The sequence below is a fragment of the Rhinopithecus roxellana genome, chromosome 1 (assembly GCF_007565055.1).
Source record: "Rhinopithecus roxellana isolate Shanxi Qingling chromosome 1, ASM756505v1, whole genome shotgun sequence".
Classification (NCBI taxonomy): Eukaryota; Metazoa; Chordata; class Mammalia; order Primates; family Cercopithecidae; genus Rhinopithecus; species Rhinopithecus roxellana.
The window spans coordinates 184,485,635-184,500,947 of NC_044549.1; the positions used below are offsets into that span (position 1 = coordinate 184,485,635).

Sequence of the window (15,313 nt, forward strand, 5' to 3'; positions counted from 1 at the left end):
GGAATACAACCAAATATGTGTGTGTGTGTCTGTGTATGTGAATCTGAACATGCCAGGCCTTTGCTCACACTACTTCTGTTCCCTGGCATATGGATGCTATCTTGGAGATACTCTCCTCAACACACTCAGCCTTACTCAAATTCTCTCTTGTGCTCCCAAGGCCAGCCCTTTGTCCATCTGCCTCTCTAGGTTGGTGAAGTCTTTAAAGCAAGGACCCAAATGCAAGGTCAAGAGCACCCATTATGGAGTTATACAGATACGGGTGGCAGGAGGCTTTGGCATCTTAGCTGCCCTGTCTGTCTAGATGAACAGTTCTTACTCCAGGAAATGCAATCAGTACTGATGTTTAGTTCTTGGCACATGGTAGGTGCTCAAAAATGTTTTCTGAGTTGAATTGCTTTAACATTAAAGCGGTAGGTCAGAATTTGCACTTTAGGAAGGCCCTGGCTATGAGCTGGATCATGGAAGGGCTCATGATCAACTTTAGCAGTTTTCTGTGGCTAAAAATGAGAAATATAAAGCATGTTCTTTGTCTTGAAGACCTGCCTGTGAGTGGGAGAAACAGATGGTCAAGCTCTCAACAGTACAATTCCAAATTCTTAGAGCAGTGGTTCTTAAACTTTAGTAAGCAGATCAGATTTAGTAGCAAGCAGATCAGAATCACCTAAAGGTCATCTGCTAAAACAGGTGGCTAGCCCTAGCCCCAGAGTTTCTGATTTAAAGGTCTGGGGTAAACTCTGAGAATTCGAAGCTTGCAGTTCCAACTCACTCCCAGGTGATACTGAAGTTGCTGGATTGACAGGATTCCCTCCTTGACCAAATATTGGTCAGGCTCTTCTGAGCTCTCTCTTTGACTAGGCCTGAGCTTGGGCTTCCATGTCTTTCCTTGTGGAATTCCATTTTAGAAAGAATCTTGCCAAGTCAGTTTAGCCAGAATCCTCCATTCTTGATATCTGATCACTCTCCATATCTGGTTTTGATCCATACCGCCACCATCCCCCAGGTGATGTTCAGTTACCCTGACCTGCCTTTGGCAGGAATCCTGTTAGGTCAATTTAGCCAGATTCCCCGCCGATGTTTCCTCGTAGTAATTTTCCATTCCCTGACTTCCACACACTGCCCCTTAGCTATAAATTCTCACTTTGCTATATTCAGCCCAATCGCTCTTACTGCAAAACTCTATCCCTACCTCTGTCAGATTGGGCCTGAATAAGGTTTGCCTTACCATTCTTAAACATGAGTAACTGTCATGAATAATTTTTTCTTTAATGGGATTCACACTTTGAGAACTACTGATTAGAGGTTAAGGGTCCTGTGCTCATTATTTGGCACATATGGTGACAGCTCTCTGAGTTTAAATCCTGGCCAACCACATCATTAGTCTTGGCTTTTTTGTCAGTTTTGGCTTTTTTTTTTTTTTTTTTTTTTTTTTGAGACAGGGTTTTGCCCAGGCTGGAGTGCAGTGATGCAATCACGGCTCACTGCAGCCTCGACCTCCTGGGCTCAAGCAATCCTCCGGCCTTAGCCTCCCAAGTAGCTTGGGTCACAGGTGCAAGTTGCCATGCCCAGCTAATTTCCAATTGTTTTGTAGAGGTGGGGTCTCACTATATTGCTCAGGTTGGTTTTGGGCTCCTGGGCTCACCTACATCGGCCTCAATCTTGCCTCTTGATCAAATCACTCATCTCTTCATTTACCTCATCTGTGAAATCCAGATAATAAGCCAGTGCATGGGAAGTGCAAAAAGCAACACTTGGGCACAATGCTTAATAAATGTTGGTTAAATCTTATAATCCTGGCCGGGCGCGGTGGCTCAAGCCTGTAATCCCAGCACTTTGGGAGGCCGAGACGGGTGGATCACGAGGTCAGGAGTTCGAGACCATCCTGGCTAACATGGTGAAACCCCGTCTCTACTAAAAAATACAAAAAGCTAGCCGGGCGAGGTGGCTGGCGCCTGTAGTCCCAGCTACTTGGGAGGCTGAGGCAGGAGAATGGGGTAAACCCGGGAGGCGGAGCTTGCAGTGAGCTGAGATCCGGCCACTGACCTATAGCCTGGGCGACAGAGCCAGACTCCCTCTCAAAAAAAAAAAAAAAAAAACTTATAATCTTATTTTCTGTAGGAAGTGGGACGACAAAGTTAAGGGTCTAGGAGGTCAGAGAAGACTAAGGACTATGTCCCCTTCTTGTGCAGCCAGGCGGGCCCCGTACTTTTCGTCTGCGCGACCCTTCTTGGGCAGCATCGGGTCTCGAACTCTCACACCTTACTCCCAAGCAGGTTCTGTAGTCCAGTCCCCAGTTTCCCTACAGTCAGCCGATGCTGCGCAAGCGCCTTAACCACGCTTTACGCACATGCGTACTCAGGTGCGTCGATAGGGGACGCGCCGGCACAGCAAAAATGGCAGCGGCATTACGGGTGGCGGCGGCTGGGGCAAGGCTCGGCGTTCTGGCGAGCGGTCTCCGCGCCGCGACCCGCGGCCTTTGCAGCCAGGCCACCTCTGTTAACGAACGCATCGAGAACAAGCGCCGGAACGCGCTGCTGGGAGGAGGCCAACGCCGTATTGACGCGCAGCACAAGCGAGTGAGTCCTGAGGGGCCTAAGTGAGTCCCGCCCCTGGCGTCCGCGACCTATCACAGCGTGCCCGGCTTGCGGCGTCCGAGGCCTCCCTGCCAATCCGCACGGTGCTTGGAAGGGCGGGGGCGAGGGTGTTCACTTTGAAAACCTGTAGCGTTTCTCGTGGAGGCGGGATAACGAGCAGAAGTACCTGTGTGCTTCTTCACACTGTTTAACCCTTGGGATTTAGACAGAGCTGGCTGGAGCTGGCTGGTCTCCAGCCAGCTCACCACTTAACATAAACTTTTGGGCAACTTATTAAATCTCTGGGCAATTTTAATAATTCTTCCTTCACAAGCGTATCGTTAGACCATAGATAGCAAAACAATAGGCACTCGGTAAAAACGATGTGCTTTTTCTTCTCCTGCCCCATGAAAAAGTGATGGTAGATTCTTTCGTCTTTGTGGAAGCAGGAAAACTGAACTTGGGCATACTCCACTAACATGAAGTGGGGGATGTGCGCGTGCAGGGAACTTGTGGAACGTCTGCCCGCAGAATGCCTGGTCAAGCTCTTTAGGGCCTTAGCGTGCCTCACCTTGATGGGTAGCAAAGGCATGTGTCGGAAGCAGGTGACTTTCTGGGAGTGCGCAGGCTACTCTCGATGTTTGGCTGCACTGACCAGCTGAGGCTCTGCCACCTACCGCCTCGGTTTTGAGGCGAGAATCGCAGCTGGCCTTCAGAGATAACCTAGGTGGCCCATTTTGGAGAGGTGACCCCTGACTAGAAACCAGGCTTGCCCAGTGTGTCCATGACTCGTGGGTGAGTCTGGACTGTTGTGCTGAACGAATTAAAGAACCAACGGGAAGGTGCAGAAGTGAAACTCTTACAGGTGAAGAGTATTCAGGCACAACTCACAACCATGAGGGAGGCACTGGGGGAGGGATGGGGTCTTAAAGTGAGGAGATTTGAACAGCTCTATATTTGTCTAGTGTTGATTCAGGTGTCATAAATTTGACAAGGACCCGAAGGTGACAGTTCCTTTTGACACGAGAATAAAATGTAAATTTAGTGATGGTTTGTGGTACTAGGAGTGCTTTCTCTCTCTCCCCTGGGGCTGCTCTGTTAGGGCTGAGGGAGATGTTAGATCATCCTCTGGAAAGGCCTGTCAGTGTTCCTCTACAACTCTTTCTGTTGGGGCCTATTGCTCAATGCTTCTGTGGAACATCACCCAGCCCTTTCCCAGATAGATCCTACTGGGTTTAGATGAAGCCTCCAGAAGCTGTTTTTCTTTTGCCAAAGTTGACTTAGGAGGCAGATTTAATATGAACCCCCTCCTGCACCCCTTTTTATTTTTATTTTTTGATACGGAGTTTCGCTCTTGTTGCCCAGGCTGGAGTGCCATGGTGCGATCTTGGCTCATTGCAACCTCCGCCTCCCAGGTTCAAGCTATTCTCCTGCCTCAGCCTCCTGAGTAGCTGAGATTACAGGCGCCCACCACAATGCCTGGCAAATTTTTTTTTTGTATTTTTAGTAGAGACAGGGTTTCACCATGTTGGCCAGGCCGGTCTTGTACTCCTGACCTCAAGTGATCCACCCACTTTGGCGTCCCAAAGTGCTGGGATTACAGGTGTGGGCCACCGAGCCTGGCCTTTTTTTCTTTCTTTCTTTCTTTTTTTTGAGACGGAGTCTCGCTCTGTCACCCAGGCTGGAGTGCAGTGGCCGGATCTCAGCTCACTGCAAGCTCCGCCTCCCGGGTTCACGCCATTCTCCTGCCTCAGCCTCCCTGGTAGCTGGGACTACAGGCGCCGCCACCTCGCCCGGCTAGTTTTTTTGTAGTTTTTAGTAGAGACAGGGTTTCACCGTGTTAGCCAGGATGGTCTCGAACTCCTGACCTCGTGATCCGCCCGTCTCGGCCTCCCAAAGTGCTGGGATTACAGGCTTGAGCCACCGCGCCCGGCCTTCTTTCTTTCTTTCTTTCTTTTTTTTAAAGACAGGTTCTCCTTTGTTGCTCAGGCTGGAGTGTGGTGGAGTGATCAGGGCTCACTACAATCTCCACTTCCCAGGTTCAAGTGATTCTTCTGCCTCAGCCTCTTGAGTAGCTGGGATTACAGGCACGTGCCACCACTCCCAGCTAATTTTTTGTATTTTTCAGTAGAGACCAGGTTTCGCCATGTTGTCCAGTTGGTCTCAAGCTCCCGGGCTCAAGTGATGCTCGTCTCAGCCTCCCAAAGTGCTGGGACTACAGGTGTGAGCCACCGTGCCCAGCTGAGGCTCTTGGTAGATTGAGAGCTCCAACCTCATCTCCTCAAAGAAGCATTTTGTTTTTTTTGAGACGGAGTTTCGCTCTTGTTGCCCAGGCTGGAGTGCAATGGCTAGCAATCTCAGCTCACCGCAAGCTCCGCCCCCCAGGGGGTTCCAGCGATTCTCTTGCCTCAGCCTCCCGAGTTGCTGGGAATACAGGCACATGCCACTACACCCGGCTAATTTTGTATTTTTTGGTAGAGACGTGGTTTCTCCATGTTGGTCAGGCTGGTCTCAATCTGACCTTGTGATCCGCCCGCCTCAGCCTCCCAAAATGCTGGAATTACAGGCGTGAGCCACCGCGCCCGGCCCAAAGAAGCATTTTTAAACTCAAGTGAGCTCTTTAACATTTTGTGTCCCACTCCCCTTCTACTCAGCCACTCCGTGCTATGGGGTCATCTCTGTGTCACAGTGTCAGTCAGGTGTGGGGTCCCTAAGCAGGGGATAGGATAGTAGGAGAAGGAGAAATCCACAGAGGAGGCAGGAGAAGAACCAGGAAGTAGTGTGTCCTTGAGGTGGGAGCTGGGAGCAGCAGGGACCCTCGTGAGGTGAGATGTGCTTCTGTAGGTCTCCCTAGAAAAAACCTGCGTCAGATCCTTCACTAAGCCTGCTTTAGTTTCCACCACCTGCTTCTGCGTTCTTCTTTTTATGGCTCCTTAGATCTCCAGTAAGTACTTGTGGAACTAGTTAATTGTGTTCCAGGGTCAGGTTCTCCTTATCCCCACTTCTCTACCTTTTCCTCCCCCTATTTCCTTATTCATCTTCCACAGTTGGGTGGCTTCTGGTGCACACTGCCCTGATTTCCATGTCATCTAAAGTCTTATAACACCTATCTGCCTTGGGCAGGTTGGACAGAATGGAAGCATTTGCATTGAGATGAATGGGCAAATCTGCCCTTCCAGCTTTCCCATGAACAGCCCTTGCTTTGCTTACTAAATTGTCTGTGATGACATCACTGAGTGATCTTTGTTCCATTGTAGGGAAAGCTAACAGCCAGGGAGAGGATCAGTCTCTTGTTGGACCCTGGCAGCTTTGTTGAGAGCGACATGTTTGTGGAACACAGATGTGCAGATTTTGGAATGGCTGCTGATAAGAATAAGGTATTTGTTCAAATGGTGGTGTGAACACTTTTTAGGTGTGGCTCAGCTGGCCTACCCACTAGAATAATAATAAATCTATAAGGCTTTTATCTGAAGTCCTCTGCAGAGGCACTGCAGGCATCACGCCTGGCTAATTTTTGTATTTTTAGTAGAGATGGGCTTTTGCCATGTTGGTCAGGCTGGCCTGGAACTCCTGGCCTCAAGCAATCCACCCACCGTGGCCTCCCAAAGTGTTGGGACTACAGGGGTGAGCCACTGTACCCTGCCTTGTGTTTCTTTATACGTCCTCCTTCATGTAAGCATAGAGAAGTGGTGGACCTGGGTCTTGATTATTGTGCTTTTAGGAGGGTAGATAAGGCCTAAGATGACGGTGCCCTTCACTCCTATTGATGAAGTGGTAGCCCTGTGCTTGCTGTTGTAGAGCTGGGCAAGTGGGGTGGGATTCCTTCATGTTTCTTGTTCTTATTGACGTTTTAGGAATTTGGGTTTTGTTTTTGTCTTTCATTGAGGCATAGTGGCCAAATTCATTAAAAGAAGTATTTGGATTTTTTAACCTTTATTTTTGCATTTTTCTGGCAGTTTCCTGGAGACAGCGTGGTCACTGGACGGGGCCGAATCAATGGAAGATTGGTTTATATCTTCAGTCAGGTATTTCATAACTCTAATAGTCTGAACTTTCTTGGAGGGCAGAGCCAAGAGGAAAATATGTGAAAGAAGCCAATCTTGGGGAATGAAAACTTGCTTGCAGTTTGGAGAAAATGAGGGATTTGCTTTGTTTTTCAGTGCATATTTCCAGAATATTGTGCGTTTTTTTCTTAGGAAGAGTCCTTTGTTTTGGGGGAGGATCACAGGGCACTAGCCTTGTACAAAGGTATCCCAGGAACCAGGAATTTATTCCAAGTGAATGAGATTCCTCTTGGCAGGATTGGGTGTGTGCCTGCAGGGCATCTGTGTCCTGGGCAGTGTATGTGGATTGGAGAGAGTGCAGTGGGTGCAGCCTAGCAAAGGGGACTTGACTCTCAGAAGCAGCGTTCCCCTGAGCTTTGGGCTTTCATCAATATGTTCAGAAAACTTTTATCAGGGTGCCTCAAGACAGATACAGTTTGTTCACACACATAGCCGAAGCTATCAATATGTTATTTTACATGCAAAAGGGAATGAAGATTGTTAATCAGCTTGACCTTACAATAGGGAGAGTAGCCTGATTTATCCAGGTGGGTCCAATGTAATCACAGGGTCCTTAAAAGTGGAAGAGGGAGGTAGAAGAGGAGCTTAGAAGGATATGATAAGAGAAGGACATGATCTGCAGTACCTGGCTTTGAAGATGGGAAAAGGAGACCATTAGCAAAGGAGTGCCCATGGTCTCTAGGAGCTGGTAAAGGCAAGAAAACACATTTTCCCCTGGAGCCTCCAGAACGGAGCACAGCCCTGCCAACCTTAATTTAGTCCAGTCAATCCTGTGTAGCACTTCTAAATTATAGAACTCTAAGATAATTTGTGTTGTTTCAAGGCACTGAATTTACATTAATTTTTTATAGCAGTAATAGAAAACTAACACAGAATATTTTGTGTACTATTTTGGATTTGACTTTTTTCTCTCCAGAGGTGTAGATATATATATAATTTAAAATGCTTAGGTCTTTTTACAGACCTAAAATTTGATATTAAAATTGGCTGGGCGTGGTGGCTTATACCTGTAGTCCCAGTACTTTGGGAGGCTGAGACGGGTGTCCTGGGTAGTGTATGTGACCTCAGGGTGGATCACCTGAGGTCAGGAGTTTGAGACCAGCTGGCCAACATGGCAAAACTCTGTCTCTACTAAAAAAAAAAAAAAACACACAAAAATTAGCCAGGTGTAGTGGGTGCCTGTAATCCCAGCTACTTGGGAGGCTGAGGCAGGACAATCACTTGAACCTGGGAGGTGGAGGTTGCAGTGAGCTGTTTGCGCCACTGCACTCGAACCTGGGCGACAGAGTGAGACTCCATCTCAAAAATAAAAAATAAAATAGTTATACTTAATTAATTTAAAATCTGTCGTAGTTAGACAGTATGTATTTACCAATTAAATTACCTTTGAAATGTTTTAAAACTGTTATAAATTGGTCTACCAAATGCTGAAATAGAAGGAATCACATTTCTTTGTTTTGTGCAATTTATGAGAGCTGAGAAAAACTTGTACAGAAGGAACCACTGTAGAGAGAACTAAGAAAGTTGTTTTCTGGACATGGTATTCACTCACCACTATTAAGCAGATGGAAAAATTCACTGAATTCATACTTTCGAGCACCTCTTATGCTCATGTTAGGGTGGGAGTGAGGAGAAGGTGGAGATGACTGAGACAAGAGTTCCCACCCTGAAGAAGCGAATCATTTTATAGGCAGAATGGCACAGAACAGATGTGACTACAGAGCACATGGAGTGAGAGGTTCCAGGCAAATGTAGACCCAACACAAGGGAAAATCACATCCATGGTTGAGGAAAGCTTTAGTAACAATGGGGCAATTGAGACAGGCCTTGAAGGATACTGAGGGTAGGGAGTGATGAGCTATTTTTTTTTTTAATAGTGATCTCCAAGATGTTAATATCTTAAATATTTTTTCTGGGGAGCTTCCGTTCTTCTGGGGAGCCTCCTCAGTCCTTTGCCTGATAATTGGCTGTGTATTCTGGGGGGAGAGAAAAAAGGGGCCAGCACTCACTCATTCAGTGTATAGGCTCCTCCTAATCTTGTGTGTTTTCAGCCTCACCTTTTCCTCTTTTAGGTTAGCAATTGTGAGTTTAGAACCCTTCTGGTTAATTTCCTTTACAGAACAAACCTTCTCTTTCCTCTCAAGGTGAAGGAGAGGCTCTGTGGGGTCTGACTGGTTCTAACAGAGACTTCTGTTAGTCTCTGTTTTCAGCCCCCTTCTCACCTCCACTTTCCATGGTTCCTAGATGGTCCCCTCCTTGATTACCCCCACTGCAGGTGTATGAGCTTCCATTCTCTCCCTCTAAATCAGATATTTTCTTGTGCTTTCAGTTCCCCCAAATTTGTTTAATCTTTCGCATGCTATTGTCTCTTTGTTCTTATTCTCATGGCTGATTCTGTTCTTAATTCCCACATGTCTTTTTGAGGGGGCTGTAGGAGAGGTTATGCCCACAATAAGCCCTTTACATCTGAACATAATGAAGATTCATAAGCAGAAGTAGCAGTGAGAGCTCTGATTCTTGTTTTTTAACCTTCCTTTTTAAAACAACAAATATAGGCCGGGCGCAGTGGCTCACGCTTGTCATCTCAGCACTTCGGGAGGCTGAGGTGGGTGGATCACTTGAAGCCAGGAGTTTGAAACCAGCCTGGCCAACGTGGCAAAACTGTCTCTACTAAAAATACAAAAATTAGCTGGGCATGGTGGCACGAGCTTGTAATCCCAGCTACTCGGGAGGCTGAGGCAGGAGAATTGCTTGAACCTGGGAGGCAGAGGATACAGTGAGCCAAGATTATGCCACTGCACTCCAGCCTGGGTGACAGAGCAAGAGTCGGTCTCAAAATAATAAGTAAAATGAAATAGTAAATATTTCCTAAAAATAGAAGTGCTTGACTGTTTGATATCCATAGAATCTGGTATTAGAGTTAATTCTGTGTGATAGGTTTTCCTTCAGAGCTGCAAATCATTTTTTTCTTTTCTCTTTTTTCCTTTCAAATCATTTTTGTAGAGCAAAGACTAGCTCTTTTGCCTTGACAGTTCATGAACTTCCTTTAAGATATTTTATTCTATGGAATAATCTATAAGTCAGACTTTTTTCTAATTTTTTAAACTTCTGAAAATGCTTTAAAAACTATGTGTGTATTTTTTTTTTTTTTTTAAATATGGAGTCTCGCTCTGTCACCCATGCTGGAGTGCAGTCATGCAATCTCGGCCCACTGCAACCTCTGCCTCTTGGATTCAAGTGATTCTCCTGCCTCAGCCTCCCGAGTAGCTGGGATTATAGGCGCACACTACCATGCCCAGCTAATTTTTTTATTTTAGTAGAGATGGGGTTTCACCATGTTGGCCAGGCTGGTCTGGAACTCTTGACCTCAAGCGATTCACCCGCCTTGTCCTCTCAAAGTATTGGGATTACAGGTGTGAGCCACCGTGCCCAGGCAACGTTTTTTTTGTTTTTTTGTTTTTTTTTTTTTTTCGAGACAGGGTCTTGCTCTGTTGCCTAGGCTGGAATACAGTGGTGCTGTCTCAACTCACTAAACCCTCTGTCTCCTGGGCTCAAGTGATCCTCCTGCCTCAGCCTCCTGAGTAGCTGGGACTCCAGGCATATGCCACCATGCCCAGCTAACTTTTTAATGTATTTTTTTGTAGATACAGGTTTCTGCCATGTTGCCCTGGCTGGTCTCAGACTCCTGGATTCAAGCCATCCACCTGCCTTGGCCTCCCAAAGTGTTGAGATTACAGGCATGAGCCACCATGCCTGGCCTAAAAGCTTTTATCTGTGAATTTTCTATTTCTTCCTCCTACTGGATTTTCATCTCTAGCCAGTCACTATATTTGACTTGCTGATTTGTATTTTCTTTTTAGGATTTTACAGTTTTTGGAGGCAGTCTGTCAGGAGCACATGCCCAAAAGATCTGCAAAGTAAGTGTTTAATACTCAAATTCAATCCATTGCTTTCCTCAGTTACATAGTGCTTATTGGGTATCTTTGGGGTATAAAACACTGAGCTAGGTACTTGGGGTAGGGCAGAGGTATGCAAGATCTGCTACCCATCTGAAGGGGTGCATAACAATTTTTCTATAGTGGATCTCTTCCATGGGCTGGCAAAGCCTGGACCCTCCTGTTTTTACATACCTAAAATAAAATTTGTAGGATTTTAAATTATTAAAAATGTTTTTAAAAACCACATTTGTAATATATGTGCTCCCTTGTTAATGCATTTAATAACAAGATTTAGCAGTAGATCTAATAACTACCGTAATTTCAAAGTAGTCAAAGGTGAAATATTTCAGAGTATCTGCAACAACTTTAATGGGACGTAAAAATATCTGTGGCTTCTAATAATGACAAAGTCACAGGTATTTCTAATACTGAGGCTCATTGCCTATATTCATAATGAAAAGAAATGTTAACGATTGGCTAGAGTTAGTAAAGATAAAGATGTGAATTTTTTCCCGTTCGTGGACTCCCGTTCACAGACCCCTTGGGGGTTCTGAGGATTTCAGGTGAAGAACCTTTTGTCTAGGTGGAGGGGCCAGGTGCTAGAAGGTTAAAGAACAGTAGGAGCATTGTATGCTGATATTTAAAAACCACTGCTAGAGATTAGATGCTCTAGGAGAGGAATAAACTATAAATAATAGAGAATTTTGGAATTAAATTTGGAGCTACTGGTAACTGGAACATCGGGATTATAGACATGGTCCTGTCATGTATTGCTCCTGAGACCTTGGGCCAGTCAGTTAACTTTTGTACCTTCTTAATTTTTCTCTTTTTACTGCCTCTGTTATGAGGGCTAAATGAGGTAATGGAAGTGAAAGTGCTTTTTAAACTGTCAAGGGCTGTAGGAATGTTGCTTATTATGCTGTCAGAATTACTAACCCATGAGGAAAATCTGTCACATTAGAAGTAAAAGCAGGCCTGGGCCTGCCCTCAGATTAACAGATGGGTCAACATCTGCTTTCATGAAAGTACTGCTTTGCCATTCTGTCTACTGTAAGTTCTTTCAAAGCAGTACCTGGGAACAAAACTGGCTGCTGGAAGATGTTACAATGTGAGCCTGTGGTTCTAGAAATGGTTGCCATGAGTTGTTTTATCCCCTGCTAATGGGAAGTGCTTTTGCTCTTGCGTGTTTGGGGGCTTTAATCAGCCTTTTAAATATCTGGTCCTTTGTCTTCCATGAAGGTACCCAATCATGATGGGGAGTGAAACCAGTGTTACTGCCTCCTGTTTTGAAAAGTACACTCGGAACATTTTCCAGAAAACACTGTGGTACTTTGTGAATGTCGTTTTTTATATCAAGAATATTTGTCTCAATAAAAGATTTCTCCATTGTCTCAGATCATGGACCAGGCCATAACAGTGGGGGCTCCAGTGATTGGGCTGAATGACTCTGGGGGAGCACGGATCCAAGAGGGAGTGGAGTCTTTGGCTGGCTATGCAGACATCTTTCTGGTGAGAAACCTGTTAATAGAGAACAGAGAATAAAAAAATACAGGGCTGAAGTTCTCTAAGCCATGACCTGGCCAGAGCTTCTCCAACTCTCCTTATTGTTCTCTGCTGCATTGTGTCTGTTCTGTGGGTCCTTTCTGTGTCACTGGGGGTGGGATTGAAGGGTAGATGAAAAGCAAGAGAGAGTGGGAAGAGAGGGTTTTCATTTTTTTCTAACAGAGGGCCACACATAGGGGAATTTACAGTTAAAGATCGTTCATAAGAGAAAAGCACTTGAGATTTTTTTTTTTTTTTGAAAGCAAGGGAGAGGAAATATGAAAAGTTAAAATGAACTGATGTGCTAGAATTAGAATTTTTTAAAAGTCTCACTTTTAAAAAATTTTTTTGTTAAAACACTACAGGATTATTATATATATTCCAAGCCATAGTGCAAAGAAAAATGAAATCACCCCAGATCCTACCATTCAGAAACATTTGGCGAGCCTCATTACTGACATCTCTTTGCTTATTTACAGACTGAAATTACGAGAGAAAGAAATGAAAAGAAACAAAATAATGTGTTATGTGAAGTATAAAGTATATTTGTGAGAGATACAGTAAGAGAGATTGGGATGAGGGAGAGACATACTGCAGACAGAAACTGGCAACACTTCCAGGGAGGATAAAGGAAGGAGACAGGCAGACATTGTTTCTAATCAGGCCAGCCATTCTTGTCATCCCTGCTCTGCAGGCTTGCTTCTGTGGGTGGCTTGGCCTGAGCAGTTTAGGCCTGGAAGTCATTCCTGTATAGAAACAAAAGAGTGGCCCTCAGAGACGTGGTGATAAACCACCACATTTTAGAGCCTGACTGGATTTTAGTATATCATCTAGTTGAATACATCTTTATGGGTCTGGAGGAGTTTTTTAAAAAAAATATTGATTGATTTATTTATTTAGAGACAGAGTCTCGGTTGGCCAGGCTGGAATGCAGTGGCATGATCTCTGCTTACTGCAACCTCAGCCTCCTGGGCTCAAGCGATCGTCCCACCTCAGACTCCTGAATAGCTGGCACCACAGTCATGCACCACCACATCTGGCAAATTTTTTTGGTGTTTTTTTATAGAGGTGGGGTTTTGCCATGTTGCCCAGGCTTGTCTTGAACTCATGGACTCAAGCGATTGGCCTGCCTTTGCCTCCCGAAGTGCTGGGATTACAGGAGTGAGCCACCACGCCTGGCCTTTAATTTTTGTTTTCAAAGGCTAGTCTTTACTTTCAGATCTTCATTGCTTAATTAATTGCTTACTAATGCTGCTTTTCATATTGATACCTCCACTCACTTATTCCTACCTGTGTTATTTTTTGGTAACTTTTTATTTTGATAAAATTTCAAACTTCAGGCTGGGCACAGTGGCTCACGCCTGTAATCCCAGCACTTTGGGAGGCCAAGGCAGGTAGATCATTTGACGTTAGGAGTTCAAGACCAGCCTGGCTAACATGGTGAAATCCTGTCTCTATTAAAAATACAAAAATTAGCTGGGCGTAGTGGCGCATGCCTGTAATCCCAGCTACTCAGGAGGCTGAGGTGGGACAATTGCTTGAACCCAGGAGACAGAGGTTACAGTGAGCCAAGATTGTGCCATTGCACTCCAACCTGGGTGACAGAACAAGACTCCGTCTCAAAAAAGAAAAAAAAAATTCAAACTTTATGGAAAATGACAAGAATAGTACAGGAACTCCTATATGTGCTTTTCCCAGATTCACCAGTTGTTCACATTTTCTCCATTTGTTCTGTTATTCTCTCTCCATATATACATATTTGCATGTTACATTTTTCTGAAGTATTTGAGAATAAATTGGAGATACTATGTCTTCTTTACCTCCTAAGTTCTTCATTGGGTATTTCTGAAGAATGAGGATATTCTCTTAAATAACCAGAATATGTAGTAAAAATCAGGAAATTTAACATTGATCCATCTATGTTATTCTAATTCATTATCCTTATTCAGGACTTAAGTCCTTTATAGTGTGTGCTCTTGGTGTGTGTGTGCTTTCTCTCTGTGCACACGCTCTCGCTCTGTCTCTGTGTGTGTGTGTGTGTGTGTGTGTATACATATATTATACATATATGTGTGTGTGTGTGTGTGTTCCTGCTGGCCAGGATCCAATCCAGAATGAAGCATTGACTTTAGATGTTACCTCTCTTTAATCTTTTTTGATCTGGAGCAGTTCCTGTCTTTGTTCTCCATGATCTTGACATTTTAAGAAATAGCTTTATAGGGCCAGGCGCAGTGGCTCACACCTGTAATCCTAGCACTTTGGGAGGCCGAGGTGGGTGGATCACTAGGTCAGGAGTTCAAGACCAGCCTGGCCAAGATGGTGAAACCCTGTCTCTACTAAAAATACAAAAATTAGCTGGGTGTGATGGCAGGTGCCTGTAATTCCAGCTACTCAGGAGGCTGAGGCGGGGAATTGCTTGAACCTGGGAGGTGCAGGTTGCAGTGAGCCGAGACCATAAAATCCACCTATTATAAACATGTAATTCAAATTAATTTTTAGAGTTGTGCAGCCATAATCTAGTTTTCGAACCTGCCACTCCAAAAATACCCCCTTGCTTTTTTGCAGTCATTTCCCACCTAACCACAGTCAACTCCTCACCCAACTTTCTTCTTTTACAGATTTTTCCATCTGACTCCTTTCACTAAGCACCGTTTTTTGAGGTTCATTTATATTGTAATGTGTATCAATTCATTCCTTTTTATTGGTGAATAATATTCTATTGAATATTTTACATATTTTCATCATTTACCAATTGAGGGATATTTGGGTTGTTTCTAGTTTCTGGCTATCATGGATACATGCTACTGTGAACATTTGTGTATTACTCTGTGTGGACATGTGTTTTCATAACCCTTGAGTACATAAGTACCTAAGAGTGGGATTGTAGGTTTTATAAGCTTGTTTATAACTTTTTAAGAAACTGCCAGATTGTTTTCCAAAGCAACTAAACCATTTTATATTACCATGAGCAATGTATTCAGGGTTGCAGGTTCTCCACATCTTTGTTGATTACTTGGTATTGTCAGTCTTTTTTTTTTTTTTTTTTCTTTTGAGATGGAGTCTCGCTCTGTGGTCCAGGCTGGAGTGCTATGGTGCAGTCTTGGCTCACTGTAACCTCTGCCTCCCGGGTTCAAGTGATTCCCCTGCCTCTGCCTCCTGAGTAGCTGGGATTACAAGCATGCACCACCACGCCCAG

The 15,313-nt window shown here is 44.7% G+C and overlaps 1 protein-coding gene across 1 annotated transcript in view; it reads left to right on the top strand.

The window, feature by feature from the left end:
- Nucleotides 1-2,328: 2,328 nt before the first annotated feature.
- The window catches only part of PCCB (propionyl-CoA carboxylase subunit beta), an 85,986-nt gene continuing 73,001 nt past the window's right edge, over nt 2,329-15,313 (top strand). The window contains exons 1-5 of the mRNA XM_010364823.1: nt 2,329-2,576; nt 5,831-5,950; nt 6,530-6,598; nt 10,498-10,554; nt 11,971-12,084. Coding sequence (XP_010363125.1) covers nt 2,394-2,576; nt 5,831-5,950; nt 6,530-6,598; nt 10,498-10,554; nt 11,971-12,084 — 543 coding nt within the window. The 5' untranslated portion in view covers nt 2,329-2,393. The remainder of the gene's footprint in view (nt 2,577-5,830; nt 5,951-6,529; nt 6,599-10,497; nt 10,555-11,970; nt 12,085-15,313) is intronic.